Raw genomic sequence first — 23,255 nt, 5'->3', positions numbered from 1 at the left:
ATAGATATATAGATTATCACAGAATTGCACAGACTGTCGGTGTGTTTATTGCGGTTTAGACTTAATAGAAATTCTAGTAGTGTTAGATATGACAGCATATGAAATGAACAGCCAAAATATTAATCTTATTTTTCTTATTGTGTTAACACGACTTGAGCAATATCTAGAGACAGTTATAGAAAATCTTATTTACGTTATAGCAGAGAGATAGACGTGATTACAGAGACAGACTGTTACTCATTTCTAAGAGATAAAACCTATGGCTGTAGAGAATAGCTTTACATTGGAATGCGAAACCGTTGACAGGTAGCTTAATGTCTGGAATAAAATTTAATACCAAAATAGTGACCTGTATTGAGCTTCGTACGAGCAAGATTTATCGGACAGTGGTACCATTTTTTGAATAAATGTTATAAAGGAAAATATTATAAAACCCAAAAAGAGACAAATGATATTGTTGCACCATTGTATGAACTTCGACAAACCTTCGAACTTAGTACGTAGCTGCTTTTATAATTTATAAATGTAGCTGCTTTTATAATTTATAAATGTAGCTGATTTTATAATTTATAAATGTAGCTGATTTTATAATTTATAAATGTAGCAGCTTTTATAATTTATAAATGTAGCTGCTTTTATAATTTATAAATGTAGCTGCTTTTATAATTTATAAATGTAGCTGCTTTTATAATTTATAAATGTAGCTGCTTTTGTAATTTATAAATGTAGCTGCTTTTATAATTTATAAATGTAGCTGCTTTTGTAATTTATAAATGTAGCTGCTTTTATAATTTATAAAACTCGGCATGTGTGTGTATCTGTCTGTCTCCATATTTTAAAACTTTTTTCCGAAACTAAAAGTCGCAGAGCGGTGCTAAGGGCCTTAAATGATTGGATTTTTATGGACTGTTCTTTTATGGGCCTTACGCCGGTTAAAATAGTTTTTAAAAGGTAAAAAATAAGTTAAAATTAAAAAAAAATCGTTATACATTTTATACATTCATCTTAGTTTGTTTTTCAATCAGTTCATATGCATGTCAGTGGTAGCGTCATCGGCTTTGAATGCTACAGTATTCTTTTGATTTCGATTCTAGCTGATGGCAACCAAAAACATTTTTATTTTTACTTTTGTAATCACGACTCTATAATAATATATACAAAATCTGGACAAATTAAAATATTACATTTAAGTATATTTTACAGCCGGGCAAAGCCGAGCGCCCTCCTCTTCACTAGTTATAAAATAATAGCTTTCTTTCTAATGATAAAATAATTCTGTCGTCTGCATTCGACCTTTATTTCCTACTCAAGCCGTTGTCAAACGTTGCTCACTAAGATCAATAGAAAAACAAGGGAGCAGATTCATCCTCAGAAATCGATCAAGATGGTTAAATGCTTCTATTTCATAAAGTTTAATTTTCATTGAAAATGTTTACTCACCTTTAAATTTGGCCTGCATTTGGGGAGGAAGAGACAAAAAAATAAAAACATTTTAACAACTTTATATATTTTTTATATTTGAATAAATATTTGAGTTAATTAATATATATTTTATACATTTTTAAATATAAAGGTATATCAGTTAACATAAGAGTATTTATCGACAAATGTCAAAGCTTAACAAATGTTCTAAACATGTCAATTTTTTTCAAGTACATTGCATCTAGAATCAATCGCATTACATAGACAGTGCAAAGAAATGTCAATGAATTAAAATCTTCATACAGATTTATCCTATTTGATCACAGAATTTCACAGTCATCAGGCGTCGTCATCAAGCATATCAACTTATGAAATGAACAAGGCGAAAGAGAATCGCAATGGTCTCACTTTTGCAATATCAGGAGATTGATAAAGTGATTGATAGGCAGATTGTAGTAGAGAGATAAACATTGGTTTCCGAGACAGATAAAAGATAAACGACAGGGCCGAAGAGAGCTATACCCTGGCATGCAAAGACCATTGCGCTTAAAATTTGGCATAATATTTAATATTAAAAGCAACCTTAGAAAGGATTAGTACAAGGTAGATAAATGAGGCAGTCGTACCATCACTTGATAACGAGGAACATAAACGAAAAATATTCTAAATATAAAACAGTGATATTTTTGTATGAATTTATGAACTTTAACCATCCTGCTTACTTTCCATATAAATCGTTTTCTTTTTAACGATAAAATATTTTTGTCTTGTGGACTTGCTTGTATTTTATTAATCAAGCTGTTGGCACACACCAGTCACAAAGATCAATGAAAAAACAGGTGAAGGGATTGGTTCTTGTTCTTTTGCCAGCAACACAAACGACATGATGATCTAAGTACATTTTAATTTATATTGAAAATGTTTACTCACCTATCAACTTTGCTGCAGTTTAGGAATAAAAAAGTGAAAAATAAAAGATAAAGACATTTTATCACACAAAAATGTTTGTATTTGAATATATTTTATGCATGCATCTATACATTCTAACTATGACTCTGCATCTGTTTTTTTTTTAATGCTAGTCCTTATTGTCAACTGTTAAAGCTAAACAAATATTCTTAACACGTCAATCAATTGCAATACGTCTTGCATCAATCAAATTTCAGAGACGTTGGTGTAAATAAATTCTTTTTTTTACATTCAACTTCCGACGATCATAATCCTTTCATAATAAATTTTATTAATCGAAATAAGAATCATTAGAATCAACACATTTTTTCCAGCGAGAAACAAGTTTATTTATCCCATTAACATAGAAATCGGGAGTTCTGGAAGCGAAGAAGTTATTGAAGGCCGGTTTGGCATCATCTTGGCTCTTGAAACATTTTCTGCGCAGGAAATTGTCGAGGTGCTTGAAAAAGTGATAATCGGTGGGCGAGAGGTCCGGTGAATATGGCGGCTGAGGAAGAGCCCGATTCGTTCAGCTTCTGCATGGTCAGTTGAGCAACATGCAAGCGAGCGTTGTCATGTAGGAGAATTGGCCCCTTCATGGTGACCAATCTCGGGTTCATACGTTTGAGCTTCTGTTGCATTTCGTCAATTTGTCGGCTGTACTTCTCCACGTAATCGTTTCGCCCAGGTTCAAGAAGCTGTGATAGACGACCGGCCGCAGACCACCAAACAGTCACCATAACCTTTTTTTGTGCAATTTCGGCTTCTGGAAGTGTTGTGGAGCTTCTTTGGCATACAACCACTGTGCTTAACGTCACCGGTTTTCGAAGAGGATTCACTTCTCATCACACGTCACAATCCACTCGAGAAATGAGTCGTTTTTGTTGCGCAGAAGGAGCGTAGAAGACACCGCACAACGACGAATTTTTGATTATCGTTGTATTTATGCGGCACACATTTATCCAACTTTTTTTACTTCCCTATTTACTTTAAATGGTGACCGACTGTTCAATGGTCGACCTCGAGTTCAAGAGCTACTTGCGAGGATCGACTTCAATTAAGGCTTTTAAATGTTCGTTATCAACCGCAGTCGACTGGCCGCGACCATCTTTATCTTCGAGACTCTCGTCATCATGCGAAATTTCTTGAACCACCGTTGCGTCACACGTTCGTTAGTGATTCCTGGGCCAAACGCATCATTGATATCACGAACTGTCTCGGCAGCTTTTTTGCGTGCGGATTTAAATTTTGTCCATGCTATCGAAAAGCCTGGAAAAAATTTAATGAAGATATTGAGAACGGTCACGAATAACACGATTCAATAGAGTGGAAAAATGATATATAAAAATAAATAAAAAAAATGATATATAAAAATAAATTTAAAAAAATGATATATGAAAATAAATAAAAATGATATATAAATATACATTAAAAATGATATATAAAAATAAAATAAATGATATATAAAATAAATAAAAATGATATATAAAATAAATAACAATGATCTATAAAAATACATTAAAAATGATGTATAAAAATAAATAAAATAAATGATATATAAAATAAAAAAATAATATATAAAAATAAATAAAAATGATCTATAAAAATACATTAAAAATGATGTATAAAAATAAATAAAAAATAATATAAAAATAAATAAAAAATGATATATAAAAATACATTAAAAATGACATATAAAAATAAATAAAATGAATGATATATAAATAAATAAAGAATAATATATAAAATAAAACAAATAAAAATGATATATAAAAATACATTAAAAATGATGTATAAAAATAAAATAAATGATATATAAAATAAATAAAAAAAATAATATATAAAAATAAATAAAAATGATACATAAAAATAAATAAAAAATGATATATAAAAATACATTAAAAATATATATAAGTAAATAAAATAAATGATATATAAAATAAATAAAAATGATATATAAAAATAAATTTAAAAAATGATATATAACATTGCTATATATATATATATGAATGAATTAATTCAGAAATCATATATAATTAGATTAACTCTCTTTAAAAGAGAATACCCGGATCGTAGATGAATGCTACATCCTGAAAACCGCTTAAAAATGTGTATGAAATTTAATACCCAAAGGCAACCTGATAATGGTTTCATAAGAGGTATTAGGCAGTTTTATCATAACATTAATAAGAAGAAAATAAAGGCAATAACATCGTTGAATCAAAAATAAAACATAAATATTGATTTCGTATGGATTTATGAACTTTCGCCAACCTCCGAACTTACCACATACGCAGGTTTCTTTTTAATGATAAACATTTTTGCTGCATTTGATCTGTATTTTGCTAATCAAGACAAATTCCCGTGAGTAAAGATTGAAACTAATCAGGACAATTTATTTTAAACAAGGACGAATTTATGTCTGACTGGATGAGAAAATATTATCACTGTTGGTTAAATAAACAATCGTATGGTGTGTTTATTGGGATTAAAATCTAACTAAACAATTGAGGTGATGTCAGACATATTAAGAGTGAGAAAGATAAGCTCATTATTTTTGCTATGTTAACGGGGCTGCCGCCATATAGAGATACAGTAGAGAAAAGCTTAGACCAATGTCTACCAACACCAGCCAACTCGAGGACGCTGACCGATATCAGCCGGCTCGCACCTATCACAAAAGAAAGAACGCAAAGAAAAATATCTACATAGTTCTAGCGTGCCTACCCGCCGTCGACGCGTCTCTGCACGGGTATCGACACTGAACGATGCAAATCCGTTAAACTTAATTTTAGAGACAGGCTGGCTCTCTCTTTTAATAAAGACTAACCCCGGAAAAGGAAAGCTATGTCCTATCATGCTAAATACGTTTTTTCCACGTTTAAAAATACGAATTAGATGTTGAAGGGAACAGTTTTTAAATATGACCAAGAGAAAACTCAAATGTTTAAAAAAAAAGACGAAAAGTATTGTAAAATCAAAGTTTTGGTATTCATTTATGTATTTTACTAAGCTCCGAACTGACTATTAGCGTAGACATTGTGAGAGAGTTTTTTTTTTACGTATAATTTGGATTATTCGAACTGATGTTCTTATATTGCGTGTTGTTTTGCAACATTCTGGTCGATGTAAGCTTCGCCCTTTTTCAGATGTATCTTGTTGAACTCAAGAATCTATCTAAGGGATCTGCACAGAATTTCACACGCAACTCTAAGGGGATAGCGCACTCTCTTGCCGTCACGTATAACTTCGTAAAAGTCTTCAATAATTTGCAATTCTATGTTGTGTGCTGCCCGCACTAAGGATTGAACCATTAATCTCCAGAACTTCACAACTGAATTTTTCCAAGTATGTTATGTAATAATAATAAATGGTTCCGTTCGAAATTCCGTAAAGATACCCGATTCGACAGAAAGATTATTTGTTCGAGGATGTTTGAGATTATATGGACCAAAACGTTATAAAAATATCATTCAAGATGAAAACAGTAGTCCTAATAATTCAAATAATACGAATAAACAATTTGTTTATGATCAATTTATTATGTCTGTGTTCCTGATTTCTCTTGTCATATACTAATTTAGATCTTAATTAATTTCACTTTACTTATTAATGATTTTAATTATAGTTAATTATTTTTGTAATTATTTTCTTATTGTATAGTAATGTTTAAATTTTTACTTACCGGTAAAATGACCTGCTCGCGGAAAGAAGAAAAGTAAAAATGACATTTAATAAGCTTGAAAGGTGCTCCTATCGAGAAAAAAGAATACAAAATATATATTTATGCGTTTACTATGGAGCTGTATTTTTTAACTGACTTTAACAGACCATGGGACAACATTTCTAAACGCCCTTTCTGATCGAGTTTGTCCGAGCGAACTTGTTGCCAACGGTTCGTATCTCAACAACTCTAATCAGACAATAATCTGATTAAGGCATGCGGTCAACTTGCACTTGACTACACTTCAACAATCCGACATTTCTGAATTTATACCAAATAGAAATGAAAAAATTAATATTAACAATTTTAGATCTGTCCCACGATACGTTAATCTAACCAATTCATATTGGATTCTAATTGATTCAAATCCACAGCACTTTAACATATAAACCAAGCAACCAACCAGCGGCATTAACTCTAGGCGAGTTAAATCGGCCTCCTTCGATGGAGGAAATCTTTGGGGAATATCAAATTTACAAGCAACCCCTAATCGCATTTATATCCTTGTAAGGATGACGGCATCATTATTTTGCAGTTCTTGCGGGAAGGTGTCGTTGTCTTCCTACATACAGCGCTTGGTATTTACGCAACTTATGATGATCAGGTTTAATATTGTTTAACTTCGGTAATCTCACGAGAACCAGTGAGTCAATATCTTAATATTTGATCATACCGTATCGCGCTCGATTATTACGTCAGTATTTATATCTAATAGCACATCTCGAATATATTTGTAAGACTTGATTTGGATCAAGATCTTCATATAATATTGAATGAGGACTTCATTATGAAAGGATAAAACTTACTTATCGTCATGAATATTCAATCTCCAATGCATATGTGAAAAAAATAACAGAATTCTAAGGAATACCAGAACAAAACATAATCTTATAGTCGCAAGAAGCGGTAGAATTTTCTTAAAATATTATTTAGAAGTTATACGTTAAACATTAGACATATAAAGATGTCTACTTACCGATTCCGGTGCCTATATTTTCAAAAAAACAAAAATAAAGAAATATACATTAAGCAAGGCTTTTAAAATATTTCTAGTTGAATAAAGACAACATATAATTAAGGAATTTTTATATTAAACTAGCAGAACTCGTTAACCGGCGTTGCCGGGTTGACGCAGCTCTCCTCTCATAAAAAATTAAAGTATGGTTGTTGTTGTTGGTGGTGGTGGCCAACTTCCAACCTCCTCATGTTAAGAACAACTTTCGTAATAGACACCCCCAATTATCGAAAAGTACTTGTCTCTGACAAATTTGAATAAGATTTTCGTAATCAGCGTAATCGAAAATCTATAAAAGTTGTCAAGTTAAAGAAAATTGTGGAGGTGGAGCCAATGTAAAAAAATTAACCATATAAAAAACAAAACAATTGTCTTATGTATAGATAGACGCTAAATTTAGTTGTTTTTTTTTTCATCACGATTGTAAAGTGTAGAGTGCGACGGCAATCGGTTAATATGTTTAATTTATTTTTATTTTTCAGTGACGCTTATCGGTTAATATGTTTTACTTTGTTTATTTTTGTATAAGCACCATTGTAAGCTGTAGACTCCGACGGCACTGGGTTAATATGTTTAATTTTGTTTGTATATTTTTTACCTCGATTGTAATCTATAGACTGCGACGACAATCGGTTAATATGTTTAATTTTGTTGTTTTTAACGACGACAATCGGTTACTATGTTTAATTTGATTGTAATCTGTAGAGTGCAATGGCAATCGGTTCATATGTTTAATTTTGTTTTGTTTCTTCAGCACGATATTAATCTGTAGAGTGCGACAAAAATCGGATACTATGTTTAATTTTGTTGTTTTTAGCGACGCCAATCGGTTAATATGTTTAGTTTTCTTTTTCAGCACAATTGTAATCTGTAGAGCCCGACGACAATCAGTTAATATGTTTAGCTTTTATGTTTTTAGAACGCCAATCAGTTGATATGTTCAATTTAATTAGTTTTTTAGCACGATTTTCTTCAGTAGAGACCGACGCTATATTTTATTCTGGAGCGTTCGTTTATTTATTGTAGAAATGGATTCAGGTATCAGCCAATTAAAATAGGCGGAATTTGAGAAAAGAAGAATTTATTATTTTTTAATCGGGAAATGGAAAGAGTATGTTATGTGTATGTATTTAATAACTAGTCGATGGCAGTGCAAGAACAATATCGTAGGAAAATATAGAATTTGACCCGGTTTCAATTGGAAGCGGTGGGAGCACTAACTATTGAGATAGAAAAATAGGAACTTCTTCCGTAGATATGGCGATTGTGGTGGTGTTGCTTGCCAGATGTAATGTAGCATTTTATTATCACGAGTGAATGTGGCAGAAATGGTGGTCGTAAGCTACATAAGATAGTGTTTGTCAGGGTAGATGCATTGAATTCGTATGTGGCATCTGTTGTTGCAAACCTACGATCATTTGTTTCAGAGGGGAATTTCTGCAAACAAAATGTTATATATACAGATATATTAATTCTAATATTCTAATTCCAATATTAAAATGAGAATCTCATATTAAAATATAGCAAAACTATTACATTTCTGAACTTTTCAGATGACAAATTATTATTATTATTATTATTATTATTATTATTATTATTATTATTATTTCGATTCTTCAGACTATTGTTCTCATCTTGAATGTTATTTTCGCAACGTTTCGGTTGATTAATACTGCGAGATTTTTCAGTGTATTTTGTTAAACTCTGGAATTTTTCTGTCGAACTCGAGAATCTTCACGGAATTTCGAACAGAACTCTTTATTGATTCCAAATGATGGCAAAAGTTCCAAGACATTTGCAATTGAATCTTCAATTTCCAGAAGAGTTCAACAACGCAGCGGAATTTTTTCAAGTACCTTATCAACTTTGCAACGACTCTTTATGTACAAAAATACACTTGCAAATTACTGAGGACTTTTACTTACCCATTCATGGCTGACGGAACGAGAACATCCTATCCCCGTGGATTAAATAAATACATCTCAAGAACTTTGGGTGTTATATCGGCCGAAATGTTGCGAAAATAACACTCAAGTTTTGAACAGTAGTCCGAAGAATCAAAATAATATGAGCTAAGCTACTCTGCGCTTCCATGTAAAATATTGAGATAAACCTGATCTGAACAATAATCAAATTTGTATTTATTAACTTTTAGTCACCTCAAGCACTGAATATTGCTACTTAATTGTACAAGGATACTTACATGTCAAGCGAAATATCTGGCTGCGAAGCTGGACAACAAAATGTTTGTTTACCTTACATTTAATTTTCTGCGTGTTGATACGGTCGGAGAAATAATGATCAGGGAGAAAATGCCAAAAGAGAGAGAGAGAGAGAGAGAGAGAGAGAGAGAGAGAGAGAGTATGTGTGTGTGTGTGTGTGTGTGTGTGTGTGTGTGTGTGTGTGTGTGCGCGATCCAAGAAATAAAAATGTTAGAGTAGAAAATCTTCTGTCATCTATGGTCCGAGGAATTCACTTTGAGATGACACAAGTGCAGTAAGCTCATCGAAACACATTAGTAATAGAAATAGACTAAGAAATATATTTTCGGTTTAAGACAGATACTAAAATCACTGCTTCACAACTTCATTAAATTTTATAGCCTATATTAGAAGTTAAGAACATCTTAATTATTTTCCATCCATTTTCTTCTTTTTTTTTCTCACGTTCACATCTAACAAGGCATATTGCTAATTGGACGAAAGGGTTACTATTTGGGGCCATGCCTAAGAAAGATTAAGATGTTGGTTTACGTTACATTTAAACTTCTGCATATTAGCAAAGTCTAGCTGTACGACGAAAGAAACTATTAGAGTAGAAAGCTTTCTAGTATGTAGGAACCTCAACAGTAAAAAGGTGAAATTTTGTTGCTAACAAGTTTGTCGGGGATATGTATGTCGAGAGGGCACAAGTGCAACGAGTTCATCAGAGCACATTCCATTAAAATAGTTGTAAAACAGTTAACAAATTAGGACCTATTAGATTGAAAACTCTTTTTTGGACCCTATCCAAGAGAGGCTAGTGGTAGATGCACCAGCCAAGATGTGGCAACAATACTCCATAAATAGGCGAATGGTGGCCTTGTACACAATACTCTAAGGTGTGAGTAGTCTTCTAGTTCGATAGAGGAAACGCACCGTCTTTGCAGCAGCCTTCGCAATGTTCTGAATATATTTGTTCTAGTTCATATTGCCCGTGAATGTTAGGCCGAAGAGTTTGAAGGAAGAATTCTCAGGTAAGGTGTTATTTGTCATGGATATCGGTCGTTGGAGATGCGTCTTGTAATTGTTAAAAGAGAGTAGCTGAGTCGTACTAGCATTAAATGTTATCACCCATTTGCAGCCCCAGTCCACTATTGTTTGGAGGTCATTTTTAACAATTCTGCCATTGTCTTAGATTTATGTACATCCGTTCTTCCCTCGTGCATGTTATAGAGCGTTGTATCATCAGCAAATATCAGAGAAGTCGTTTATGAATATAAGTAATAATAGTGGTCCAAGGATCGACCCTTGAGAAACTCTCGTATTAATGTTATGCTTCTTGGATATACGTCCATCAATGACAACCTAACCAGTCCTGTTATCTAAGAAATAATCTAATTATATTTCGTATAGGTCCAGTTATATCGCATGATTTAATTTACCTAGGCAAGCCTTTGTGCCAGACTTTGTCAAAGGCCTTGGATATATCAAGCGCTACGGCCCTGGTTTCGTCCGCCTCATCTAGTACATGGTATGTGCGTTTAAAGATAACTATTTAAATATCTGCAGTAGATGTTGGTTGGTAGGTTGTTTTTGTTTTACGGCATATCAACCCTTTTCATGTAATTTAATGCCGAATCCAGTGATTTTGAAAAATATTTTAATAGAATATATTTGTGATTTTTCAAGTCGATTACTATTTAACCCATAGGTGGGACCCTAACAGGTACTACCACCCCGGGTCTGAATGGACCTGGGACCAATGGCAATTAAAGGGTGGCTCAACACTCCCCAAAGCCCGCAAGCTGGGGCCTCACCATCAGATATAGTTTAAGGTCATATGCAGTAGAACGACATTACTTATTTAAAAACGTATTCATGATGATGACTGGCATTGCTATTGAGCATCTGTTAAATATGAACTAATGATGCATAAAATATTGGCAGTCTAACGCTTTTTTACGAAGATAACCAAATTTTTGCCCCATGAACTTTTTTTTTACATAGGCATCCCCACTTATCAAGGCCAAGAAGTCACTCGAGGATAAGGGTTAAAGAGTGCACAGTAGAAATTGGGCAATATAGTAATCGTTAGTAATGGACATTCGGTAAATTTATTAACAAGTGAACGGCTCATTAAGAACTTGTTTACGTTAAACTTGAAGACAACCATATTATATTCAGCTGGAAAGCAGGAAGACGGAAGACAATTCCATTGGCGTGCAGTTTAAAGAGAGAAGCTTTGTTCATAGAATCTACGTTTAGGTTTAGGCACATATAAAGAATGGGGGGAATTATTGATAGTGTTTTCAGCTAGACGAGTGTTTCTTGTGAAAGTTTGGCGAGGGGGGGCATAGACCGAAGCTCAGTCGAACACTTTCCATGAAAATAACGACACAGCAGAGACAAACTCGTAACATCTCTTCTGTAAGATAGAGGTTGCAGGGAAGAGAAAAGGACATCTACGAGGATACGAAGTCTATTTTGAACTCTATCAAGGCAGGACAAGTCCTTTCTAGCAGCCCCTGCTCAGATGTGGCAAAAGTATTCCATCCTTGAATGTACCTGGCTCTTATATAGATAGAGATTTGCATCAGCAGTGAGATATCTACCGGATCGATAGAAGGATCCCACCATTTTTCCAGCGGCCTTAGACACAGATTTGATGTACGTGTTCATTTAAGATCAGGAGTAAAGGTCAAGCCCAGAAGCTTATCAAAACTTGAGGCCTCCTCAAGACGAGAGCCATTCATTTCAATTGATGCCAGAATGGATCAGAATGTTGATGATGTAAAGATAGAAGCTTTGTTTTAGATGCATTAAAAGTAACCAACCACTCCTTTCCCCATTGTACCACGTGCTCAAGATCAGAGGAGAGAGAATCGGAGAGAACTTGGTCGTTTATTGTCTATGATGTGCTACGATAAATGGTAGTGTCATCAGCATAAATGTCTACAAATGATATAAGGATGTGATTTGGAAGATCATTAATGTAGATCAAGAAAAGAGTTGGACCCAGGATGGATCCCTTAGGGACTCCAGCATTAATACTAAGGGCTTCTAATTTTTACCCATCAACTACTACTCTTATGAATCTATCAGAAATAAATGATTTAATAATTGAAAAGACTTTTCCAGCTATCCCCTAGCTAGAGATCTTGAGAAGTAAACCTTTATGCCATACCCTATCAAAAGCCTTAGATATGTCAAGAGAAATTGCCCTAGAAAGGTTGCCTCCGTCGAGAGATTCACTAATCCTATGAGACATAAATGTAAGCACATCTGCTGTAGATTTAGCAGAACGGAAACCATATTGTGCTGATATGGTTTATTACTTCTGTATTTAACGCAGGTTTCAGCAACTTACTCATGACGCACAGGAGACTTATTGGCCTGTACTGAAAGGGGGGTGAACGATCACCTGAATTCTTAAATACAGGGCACACTGGTAAGATTTTCCAGGGTGATAGGAAGCAATTCTCCTTTAGACAACGTTTAAACAGTTTTGTAATTATGGGCACTAGTTCTGGTTGATGTTTTTTGAGTACTATAAATGGAATACCGTCAGGGCCGGTTGCTTTACTGGAATCAAGGTTTTTGATTAGCTTGGCAACATCACGTACCAATATATGTACATCACATAGCGTGTTTTCTGATACAGGAGGAAATATTGGGGGGTTGGCGGCCTTGGTCGCAAAGGGTAGAATTAGCTGCAAAGTTCTTGGCAAAGAGTTTGGCTTTGTCTGATGCTGAAGTGATTACCTCAGGTGCATTGATTATAGTTGGGATAGAGCACACGCTTCTGTTCAGGAGTCTGTTTGCTATTTGCCAAAACTGGTGGAAACCAAGCCGCTGCTCAGCTACTTTGGACTTGACGGACTGGGTATACAACTCTCTTGCATTCTTTATTAATTTCTTACGATGATTGCTGGCAGTCCTGAAAGCGGTTTAAGTTTCCATACATCTATTACGTTGGAAGCAGTGGAAAAAGTGATTTCTGTGCGCAATGGCAGCAGCACATTCTGGAGAGAACCATGGCTGGCTGTTAGGTTTTTGCTGGAACTTTTTCGAGGGTATGAAACGGTCTATACCTACAATCAACTATTCCGTCAGGTTTGATACTATAGAGGACCCTTTTTAAACATGGAACGCAGAGATAGATCCTATATAAATGTACGGAAGCTATCCCAGTCAGCCTTAGTGTATCGATATACTGTACGATTGAGAGGTACCTCTGGCGAAATTACATTTCATTTTTATTTTAATTGATACAACAGAGTAGTCGAAAGATCCAAAAGGAGACAGAACAGAAACTGAACATAGTTCAGGGCAAGTTGTGAGGAAAAGGTCTAGTAGATATTCTGCCAATGGATTTTTATCTCTCTTCCTAGATCTAAAATATTTCGATGACTAAAATAAAAAAACAATCATGAATTAACATACTTAAAATAAAAATTCTTATTAAAGTGGGTTAGCGAATATTTATCCAATAATTTTTTTTATCTATTTTCAATTGAAAAAAAAAAAGATATTTTTACATTGAATGCTAAGGTCTCTTTCTAATTTTTTACTAACTTTTAATAACGAACAAAGCGTATTGGAGCGAAGATGCTGGTCTCAAATCTTCGGTTAGATGTCTCTTATATGAGCTGTTTAACTGTAATACATGGACACATATACGCACACATTTGCTTTATATATGTATATATATATGTGTGTGTGTGTGCGTGTGTGTGTGTGTGTGTGTGTGTTATAACAACAAACCAGTGTATTTGGAAGTTGAGACGACCTATGTAAATGATGTCTAAATAAAAAAAATAGATTCTAAATCTTAAAGAGCTCCCAAATCTATTAAGTTGGTGCAAAAATAATGTCGTTTTTTGACGTTCAACTATGTATAAAAACACGAAATTATTTGTGCACCAACCTAATATTAACCTGTAGAAGTAAATTAACAAAATTCTGTGTGTACTGAAAAAAACTTTACTTAAAGGATAACAATACATAGGGAAAATAAAATTATTAACTAGAATAAAAAAAGTACTCCAAGCAGACATGTGCTAAGATAGGGTCAACTAATAATTCAACACATTAAATATCTATTTAAATATCTATGTATATATATGAAATATATTGTGTATAATTTCATTCTATGTTACGCTCCATCCCTATATATTGAGCTTATTATATACTGAGAAGAATCTATCTATATTCTTTAAACACATTTCATATATATATATATATATATATATATATATATATATATATATATATATATATATATATATATATAGTGTATCACAAAAGTCAGTACACCCCTTACATTACGTCAAATGTTTAAGTATATCTTTTCAGGACAACAATTAAAAACTGAGTAGTCTGTGTGCAGCATATATAACGGAGTTAATTTATTTTTCTCTCAAAATAACTCAAAATATAACCATTAAAAGCTGAATCCCTGACAACAAAAGTACACCTCTTAAGAAAAGTTGTCAATATTAACATACAACATTTCCACTCTCAATATTTTGTGTGGCCACCATCATTATCCAAAACTGCCTTTACTCTCCTGGGCACGGAGTTTACCAGAGCTTCACATGTAGCCATTGGAATACTCTTCCACTCTTCAATTACAATGTAGCAGAACTGCGTGATATTTTAGACTTTGCGCACCTCCACCTTATGCTTCAGGATACCCCAAAGATGTTCTATTGGGTTCAAGTCTGGAAACATGAGTGGTCAGTCTATCACTTTATCCCCAACCTCTTCAGTAAAGCAATGCTTGTCTTGGATGTGTGTTTTGGGTCATTGACATTCTGGAACACTGCTCTGCGATCCAGTTTCTGGAAGGAGGGGATCATGCTCTGCTGCAGTATTTGGCACTACATGTTGGAGTTTATATGTTTCCCTCAATGAAATGTAACTGTCCAATACCTGCAGCAATCATGCAGCCACAGACCATGACATTCCCACCATCATGCTTGACTGTAGGCATGACATACTTGTCTTTGTACTCCTCAAATTGGTGTGCATGGCTGTCATTCCAGGCGGAAGCCTCTTCTGAAGGCAATACACAAGAAAGCCGGCAAACAGTTTGCTGAAGGCATGTTTAGAAAGCCCATAGATTACTGGAACCATATCCTATGATCTGATGAGACGAAATTAAATCAAGTAATAAAAAGCGAACCAATATTTTATCAATTTTATATGTCTTCGTATGTCTTTTTATTTTTCAAATCAATCACATATATAAAGCAGTAAATATAGGGCTCCTTCAGTCTTTGACAGACTATGAATACCCACGGAGGGGTGCCTGCGTGTTAAATTTATTTGACAGGAGGTGCGCAATCTCCAACCACACCTCTCCTTAATCGACATTGTTAAATACCACTGGTCAGTGAATTGTGTACATGACAACTGGAAACAAATGTCGAGAGAAGCGGAGAGCTCCTACAGCGCCTAGAATTCCCAAATGGTCATCCATTTGGTACTTACCAGGCTCGACGTTGCTTAACTTCGGTGATCTTACGAGAACCGGTGTGTCAACGCGATTATGCCGTATATAAGTAAATATAGACTTACCGTTTAATATAATAAATTTAATGATAAATATCTTTCATAGTTTAAAGAATAACGTAGGTTTTTTTTTCAATACAAAACAAATAAAAGAATGTCATCAGAAATGAAAATATGTTTTTAACCTTTAAGTTTCTTTTGAATAAGATTGCTATGCGAAAATCGTTATTTTTAATGCAAAGAGAATCATACAATTGTGTCAAAAATAAAGAGCTCAAAGGTAAAATCTAATGAGTCATGATCAGGGAGTAAATGATTAACAATTATCAAGGATTAACATAATGTAATTCAATATTTATTGAAATATTAAATAAAGTGTCTCAAATAGTGCAGACCTTAAAAATCATTTATCAGATCCTTAAATATAATCAGGAAACCTTGAAAACTGTTCAATTTTATTATCCCTCCATGTGTTTTTAATTGTTTTCTTTATAATTGAGTAAATAGAATGGCTTACCTCCAACGCAAAGTCCCTTGTTACAAGAAGTTCCATGTGGACATTTCGAGCAAGGAGGGCCAACTTTGTAAATATTATTACCCATATTTCCACTGAACCAGAATGAAGGAAAGTCAGATAAATGAAATGAAAATATATAATATAACAGAAATTTATGCATGTGTACATTTAAATATACATACAGATTACTAACACACACACACACACACACGCACACACACACACACACACACACACACACACACACACACACACACACACACACACACACACACATATATATATATATATATATATATATAAAGGAGATTAGAACAATAATCTAAAGAGCTGATTGTATTTCAATGTAACAGTGAAATTACTAGTTTAATTAAAATACAGGAAAGAGAAAGTACTCGTTGTAATTTAGATATATAATAAGCTCGATAGGTAAATATCCTAGAGCTAATTCAATATTAAGTAATGTGATTTATAATTTAAAATTTAAAAATAAAATTATAATTACATTAAAAATCCGTTTCATAAGAAGGAATAACATTTTGTTGTTGTTCCTTCTTATGAAACGGATTTTTAATTTAATTATAATTTGATTTTTAAATTTTAAATTATCAATCACATTACTTAATATATATATATATATATATATATATATAAAATGCTGCCTAAATATACCAATTTCAAACTACATGATTCAGCAGCTCAACGGGATAGTAAAGTATGCAATTTAAGAATTGATTTAGTAAAAGGACAAATCAACAACGCCCAAGAATTAATTCTTAAACACACAAATGAACTACATGAACTTGAAGAAAAACTGAAGGACCGCATTACCAATGACAAATACACTGAACTCCCACAACGACTTACTGACATCACTTCTAATTACGAACACTCGCATCGACTAACCATCTAAAGAAAAATTAAACTCTCTATACCATGGATCTATCATATTACCTAATAACACACAATTTTATAATTATCTTTCTTATTACGACCTCACAGCCCCACAAATAGAATTCTTAAATCTTGGGCCCAATTGCCATCGCACACCACAATTTAACCATCAACATAAAAAAAGGCCGAGATAGAATTATTCTATGAACGCATTGACTAACCTAGAAAAAGAAAACAAAATGACCACTCATCCTGGGTTAAGGGATATTCTAAAAGCGGAGGCCATAAATACTCGATTTTATAAAATACACAACTCAATACTAACTACTGATTTAAAAAAATGATGCCAAAGAACTGCGTTACCCTTCTAATATAGTTATAAAAAAGCTTATAAATCTTTGCAATTCTTATCAAATCCGATTACGATAAAAAAACTTAAAAATATTATTAATTATAATACGAAATTTAAAAAAGAAATTAGTAAAACACTACAAATACACATAAAACACAAGTGAACAAACTAATTACAGCGAACAATGCACAAATTGGCAATTTCAACTCCCTAAAATAATTGGAATTATAAACCAGCTTACCTATATGGCACAGTCAAGGTACATAAACCTGACTTTCCTCTCCGACCTATCATATCCCAAATTCTTACTCCCATTTACCTTCTATTATTAGCCCATATATTCCAAGCAAATATAGCGTTAAATCAACACACGAATTAATGCAAATGTTTAAATCAATGCAACCAGAAAACAAAATGATTTCTTCTCTCGATGTAGAAAGTTTATTCACAAATGTGCCTGTAGTAGAAACAATAGATATAATTCTCAACAACATTTAAAAGAATTCGTTACTCCCCCCCACTTAAAATTAATAAAAGAATGTTAAAAAACTATACTATTAATCTGCACTACGTAAGTACCCTTCTATGACCCAAACGGTAACACACATACCAAAGTAGACGAAGTGGTAATGGAATCAGTCCTTGGACCGACCCTAAGTGAATTCTACATGGCTGATTTAGAGAACAAAATATTTATAAATAATATAAAGTCCCCCATATATGTACGCTACGTGGACGACATCCTTATTTTAGCTGAAAATAATGACATGATATACTAACTACAATAACTTCTTTTTCCAAAACTCAATCCTTAAATTTACAGCAGAATTAAATAATAATTATAAAATCTCATTTCTTGATGTCCTTATTGACACGTCTAATAATAATTTTAAACCCTCTGTATATAAAAAAAAATCAACGAGCTTAAACTCCAGCCTCCGGAACTTTAAAAGTGAATGCCCACAAAGGTACAAAATAGCCATAATAAAAAAATTATTAAATCGCGCTAAAATGATATCATTCACAAAAAAGCATTACTCATCGAAATAAAAACATTAAACAAGTACTCATCAACATTCATTTTCTTAATTACATTGTTGATGAACAAATAAAACGAATGTTACAATCCGTTGAAACTCTAATAATAATATTAGCCAACACCGTAATGCAAACTCCATTAATATATTTTATAAACATTAAATGATACCTAACTTCAGAAACGAAGAAAATGCAATTAAAAATATCATACGTAGATACTTGACGTCTATTGACAGTAATTCTAAAATTAAATTTATTATTTACTGCAAAGAGTTTAGAACGCAAAACCTTGTGGTTAGAAACAACTCATCACTGGCTATAAAAACGCTGGAACAAAGCAATCTAGTGTATAAATTCAAATGTTCTTTGGGAGAATGTAACTCCGAAAATAATACATACATTGGGCATACAATGACAACGTTGTCCCGGCAAATAACCATGCATCTACTAGTGATATATAGAAATATTTGATAAAAGAACATAACTGTCCCCATCTCCAATTTTAAAAAGGTCCTCATTGACAACATAATTATTATACAGCATGAAAATAATATTAAAAAAATAAAAATTCTTGAAGTGTCATATATTAGAACCCTTCAAACCACTATAAATGATATTACATTCGAGAAAAGCAGTAACGTTCTAAAATGTCTTGCGTAGTTCGTAGTGGACGGACTTTGTTAACAGTGTCCACGAACTTGCTGATTTAAATACTCGAATTTTTAATCGACCTATAATTTTAATCGATTTTTCATCGACTCTATATATTTTAACTTATCATCACCTAACGCCGTTTACGATATATTTTAGTTTTCACTTTTAATTCTCATTTTCACTCCGTCGCACTTTTACTTCAACACCCGAAGATGATTCGTGGACGAATCTAGAGCGTTAGTGATAGCAACAACTATGGAACTTTTATTTATATTTTTGATTTTGATATAAAAAAAGATTATACTGAAAACCGAAAAGTTAAAAGAAAAAGAATCATAAAGCAATATATATATATATATATATATATATGCTATATATATATATGCTATATATATATATATGCTATATATATATATATATATATATATATATATATATATATATATATATACGGATATAAGAGCACCGTAAAAATCTATTGATTATTAAAAAAGAAGAGGAATACATCATATATATCATATATATATATATACATATATATATATATGATATATATATGATGATCATGTTGCAGCCCAAGTTCTAAAAGCGTTCAGTATGTTGTTGTGAAGTCGTGCGTACTTTCTGACCTTATTCTTGTTAAGAAAGTTTTTTTACAACATATTAGAACAAATGGTTCCCATGTTGCCAATTCCACTTCTTTCATTGAGTCTTCAAACACTGGATCTCTGATGAGCTGTCGACTTTGCGGAGCGTTAAAGATGTCAGCTTTCAACTTGTCCATGGTTAATCGTGGAAAGCCTGACACAATAAGTGTAGCAGTCACCCGCCTTGTACAGATCCTTGGTGAACTGCTTGATGTTTGATCTGTAGCGGTGGGAAGAGTATTCTGTCTTTATCTACCAGAAGGTTATTGACAACGTTCTTTTCTTTGCAAAGTATCAATCCATCTCACACAAACTCTTCGTGTATGCTGAGCATAATCTTTTGGAAGATTTGGGGTTTTTAGGGCAAAGCCGGGCCACCCTAGTAGGACAAATAGGATAATTGCATGATCAGTCACACTCGTGCGCGATGGAAGAAAATCATATGCGATATGATGCATTTTATGAGGAATACATTTTTTTGTATATGTTTTTGCAGTGTTAATATAAATATATATATATATATATATATATATATATATATATATATATATATATTTATAGCCATCGACAAACAGTCGTGTTTCGTTGTATCACAACTCATCAGTGCCGCTAGACTAGCATCTCTCCCAAGCCAAGGATTGAACCTAGAACCGTCGTGTTGATAGTCGGCAGTTCTCCCACTCGACCACAGAAGGAACGCCCGCAAATAACTCGTCAGAATGTCTATTTAAATAGACATCCGCCACCACTCTTACAGTGCTCAAACCGCCTGTTTGTAAACAAACAAACAACGAGCTTCGCATTTTTTTAAACTAATAAATTAAGCAAAATAATAAATAGAAACTCTGTAAAATTATCTTTCTCAACGTCCAGAAACTTAACTAACACTATAATCAGCTCCAACAATAGAAAAATCTGCAAAATAAGAAGCAATAACGAACTAGCATCAAACGAACGTATCCTAAACAGAAAATGTAATTGCAGAATATCTAGAAATTGTCCGTTGGATGGGAAATATCTAACCTCGGAAATAGTGTATAAATGCGAGATAAAAACCGACAACACTAAGAAGATATATCTGGGAGCCATGGGAACAGTGTTTAAGGACAGATATAGAAACCACGTAGTATCCTTTAAAAGGAACCTGAGATGGAAATTAATAGGAACGATAGCAGGGGGGTGGATACAAAAATCAGCATTAAAAATAAAAACAAAAAGAGTAATACAACTGCATTAGGTGATTGGGTTAGGCATTTAACAGCAATAATGAAAATTTGAATTAAAATGGTCAATGGTAGACAGGGGGAGGAAGTACAGCCCCGGGAAATCAAAAAGGTGCCATCAACAACGAGATCTAATTTAGGAACTCAATGAATGGGATATATTAATTTTTTTTTAAATAGCTTAGGGTTTTCTGTGAAAACTTCTCATGACTGTTCTTAAATAAAGATACGAAAATTAGGCGATATATTAAGATTTAAATGGGGTTTTCCGTAACTACAGCAAAGGTAAATGTTTCTCACATGCTTTTCCTGTTAAGGGAATTTTTCTTTTTTCTTTCTCTTCAAAAATGCTCTATTGTCAAAAGTGTGTTTATTCATAAAGTCTGAAGAAATGCTGGTTTTGGAACATTTCCAAACGATATAATGTTTGAAATTGTTCGACTGGACATGAAAACAATTGTAACGTAAAATGAAATACACTTTTTGTTGCCATCAATACTTTTTTTGAAGTCTTTATTTGCTTCCACAGTATATTAATGCTCAATTATGAAATATGATAATTTGTAGCTTACTCCTTAAGTCAACTCTTTTTGGCTTAAAAATCATTGGTATATGAACACTTACTGAATTACACGAACTCAGTATATTACATATATATTATATATATATATATATACATATATATATATATATATATATATATATATATATATATATATATATATATATATATATATACATATTACCGTTTTATCTGCTTAGTTACGCAGAAAGTTTTCTGTTTAAGTCTGACAAAGTTACTGGGTCGTTGATACGATTCGGTGGCCGAAACATGTGTAACTAAGCAGATAAAACGGTAATAAAAAAATATATATTTGCTCTACAATTGAATTATATTAAGCACTTTCCTCAAGTTTTAACTAATTACCCTTTTCTCTCTCTCTCTCTCTACCTCTCTCTCTCTCTCTCTCTCTCTATATATATATATATATATATATATATATATAGAGAGAGAGAGAGAGAGAGAGCGGGAGAGAGAAAGAGAGATGAATGAATAACAAAAGACTATATTCCAAAGTCCATGATGTTGACCATCTTATAATTTACTCCTTTATTTCTAGATTTTAAATGGCGCAATGGAAACATATTATTCACAGCTTCACGTCCAATTTTCGGAGTTTAATCATGTCGAAACGTACTTTATTTCCTTTCGATGGATTAATTGTTGCCATTTCTTCTGATGAGTTAAGGGCAAAATAGATTCACTAATTGATATAATAGTTAAGTGATTTATTTTGTGCTACGAAACAGATACTGTCAAAAATTGTAAATATCAACTGAATTAAAGGATTAAATTATAAGATGGTCAAAATCATGATCTTTGGAATATAATCTTTTGTCCTTCATTCACTATATTGCTCTATAATTACATTGAGCTTCTAAAATAAGGATTGGTATATATTATAAGGAAATAAAGTAGATTTCCACAGAAATATATATATATATATATATATATATATATATATATATATATATATTGAAATCAGAAATTAATAAAACAATCGGTAATTTTTTTCGAAATCGGGAAAATCACTCTAATTATATAGGGTTTTAGATTTTTAATGAAAATATAATTTAAACTGATTAAAATTTTCTTTTTGCATGAATTGTTTACCATACAAACAAACTTCCTCTTTTATGAACATAGACTTTCTTATGTGTATATTTGTTTTTACTTATTTATTTCTTGAATAGGAAAAAAAATTACGATAACAGAATAAAGAACGCACTTCCCCTTGTCGAACGAGGTCAAAATGATTGACAAGGATGCAAGATGGAGAGTCAGGCGACTCAAGAAGACAGCACATATATTAAAAAAAGAAAAATTACTCAGCAGACCTAGCCTACATTTTAATAGCATTTGGGAGCCTCTAATTATTATAAAAAAAAAAATTGTACACCCTTAAATATTTGGCAATTAGAGGGAGATGATCCCCGATTGATTTTTTATGAGAGTTGCCTCTCCTTTGTCAATCAATTTTTTCACAAATTCGAAACAAACCCCATAAAATAGATACTGACTCACAGAATACGAAAACAT

At 32.7% G+C, this 23,255-nt stretch overlaps 1 protein-coding gene across 1 annotated transcript in view; it reads right to left on the bottom strand.

The window, feature by feature from the left end:
* LOC145303383 (peptidase inhibitor R3HDML-like) overlaps positions 1-23,255 on the bottom strand; it is a 77,218-nt gene that overhangs the window by 39,101 nt on the left and 14,862 nt on the right. The window contains exons 5-7 of the mRNA XM_080144703.1: positions 16,347-16,438; positions 7,074-7,085; positions 2,353-2,364 (exon numbers count right to left, since the gene is read on the bottom strand). Coding sequence (XP_080000829.1) covers positions 2,353-2,364; positions 7,074-7,085; positions 16,347-16,438 — 116 coding nt within the window. The remainder of the gene's footprint in view (positions 1-2,352; positions 2,365-7,073; positions 7,086-16,346; positions 16,439-23,255) is intronic.

The sequence above is a fragment of the Euprymna scolopes genome, chromosome 2, assembly GCF_053919585.1.
Source record: "Euprymna scolopes isolate OS-2025 chromosome 2, ASM5391958v1, whole genome shotgun sequence".
Classification (NCBI taxonomy): Eukaryota; Metazoa; Mollusca; class Cephalopoda; order Sepiida; family Sepiolidae; genus Euprymna; species Euprymna scolopes.
Note: the sequence above shows the minus strand (reverse complement) of the source record. Positions and strands in the feature narration are given on the sequence as shown.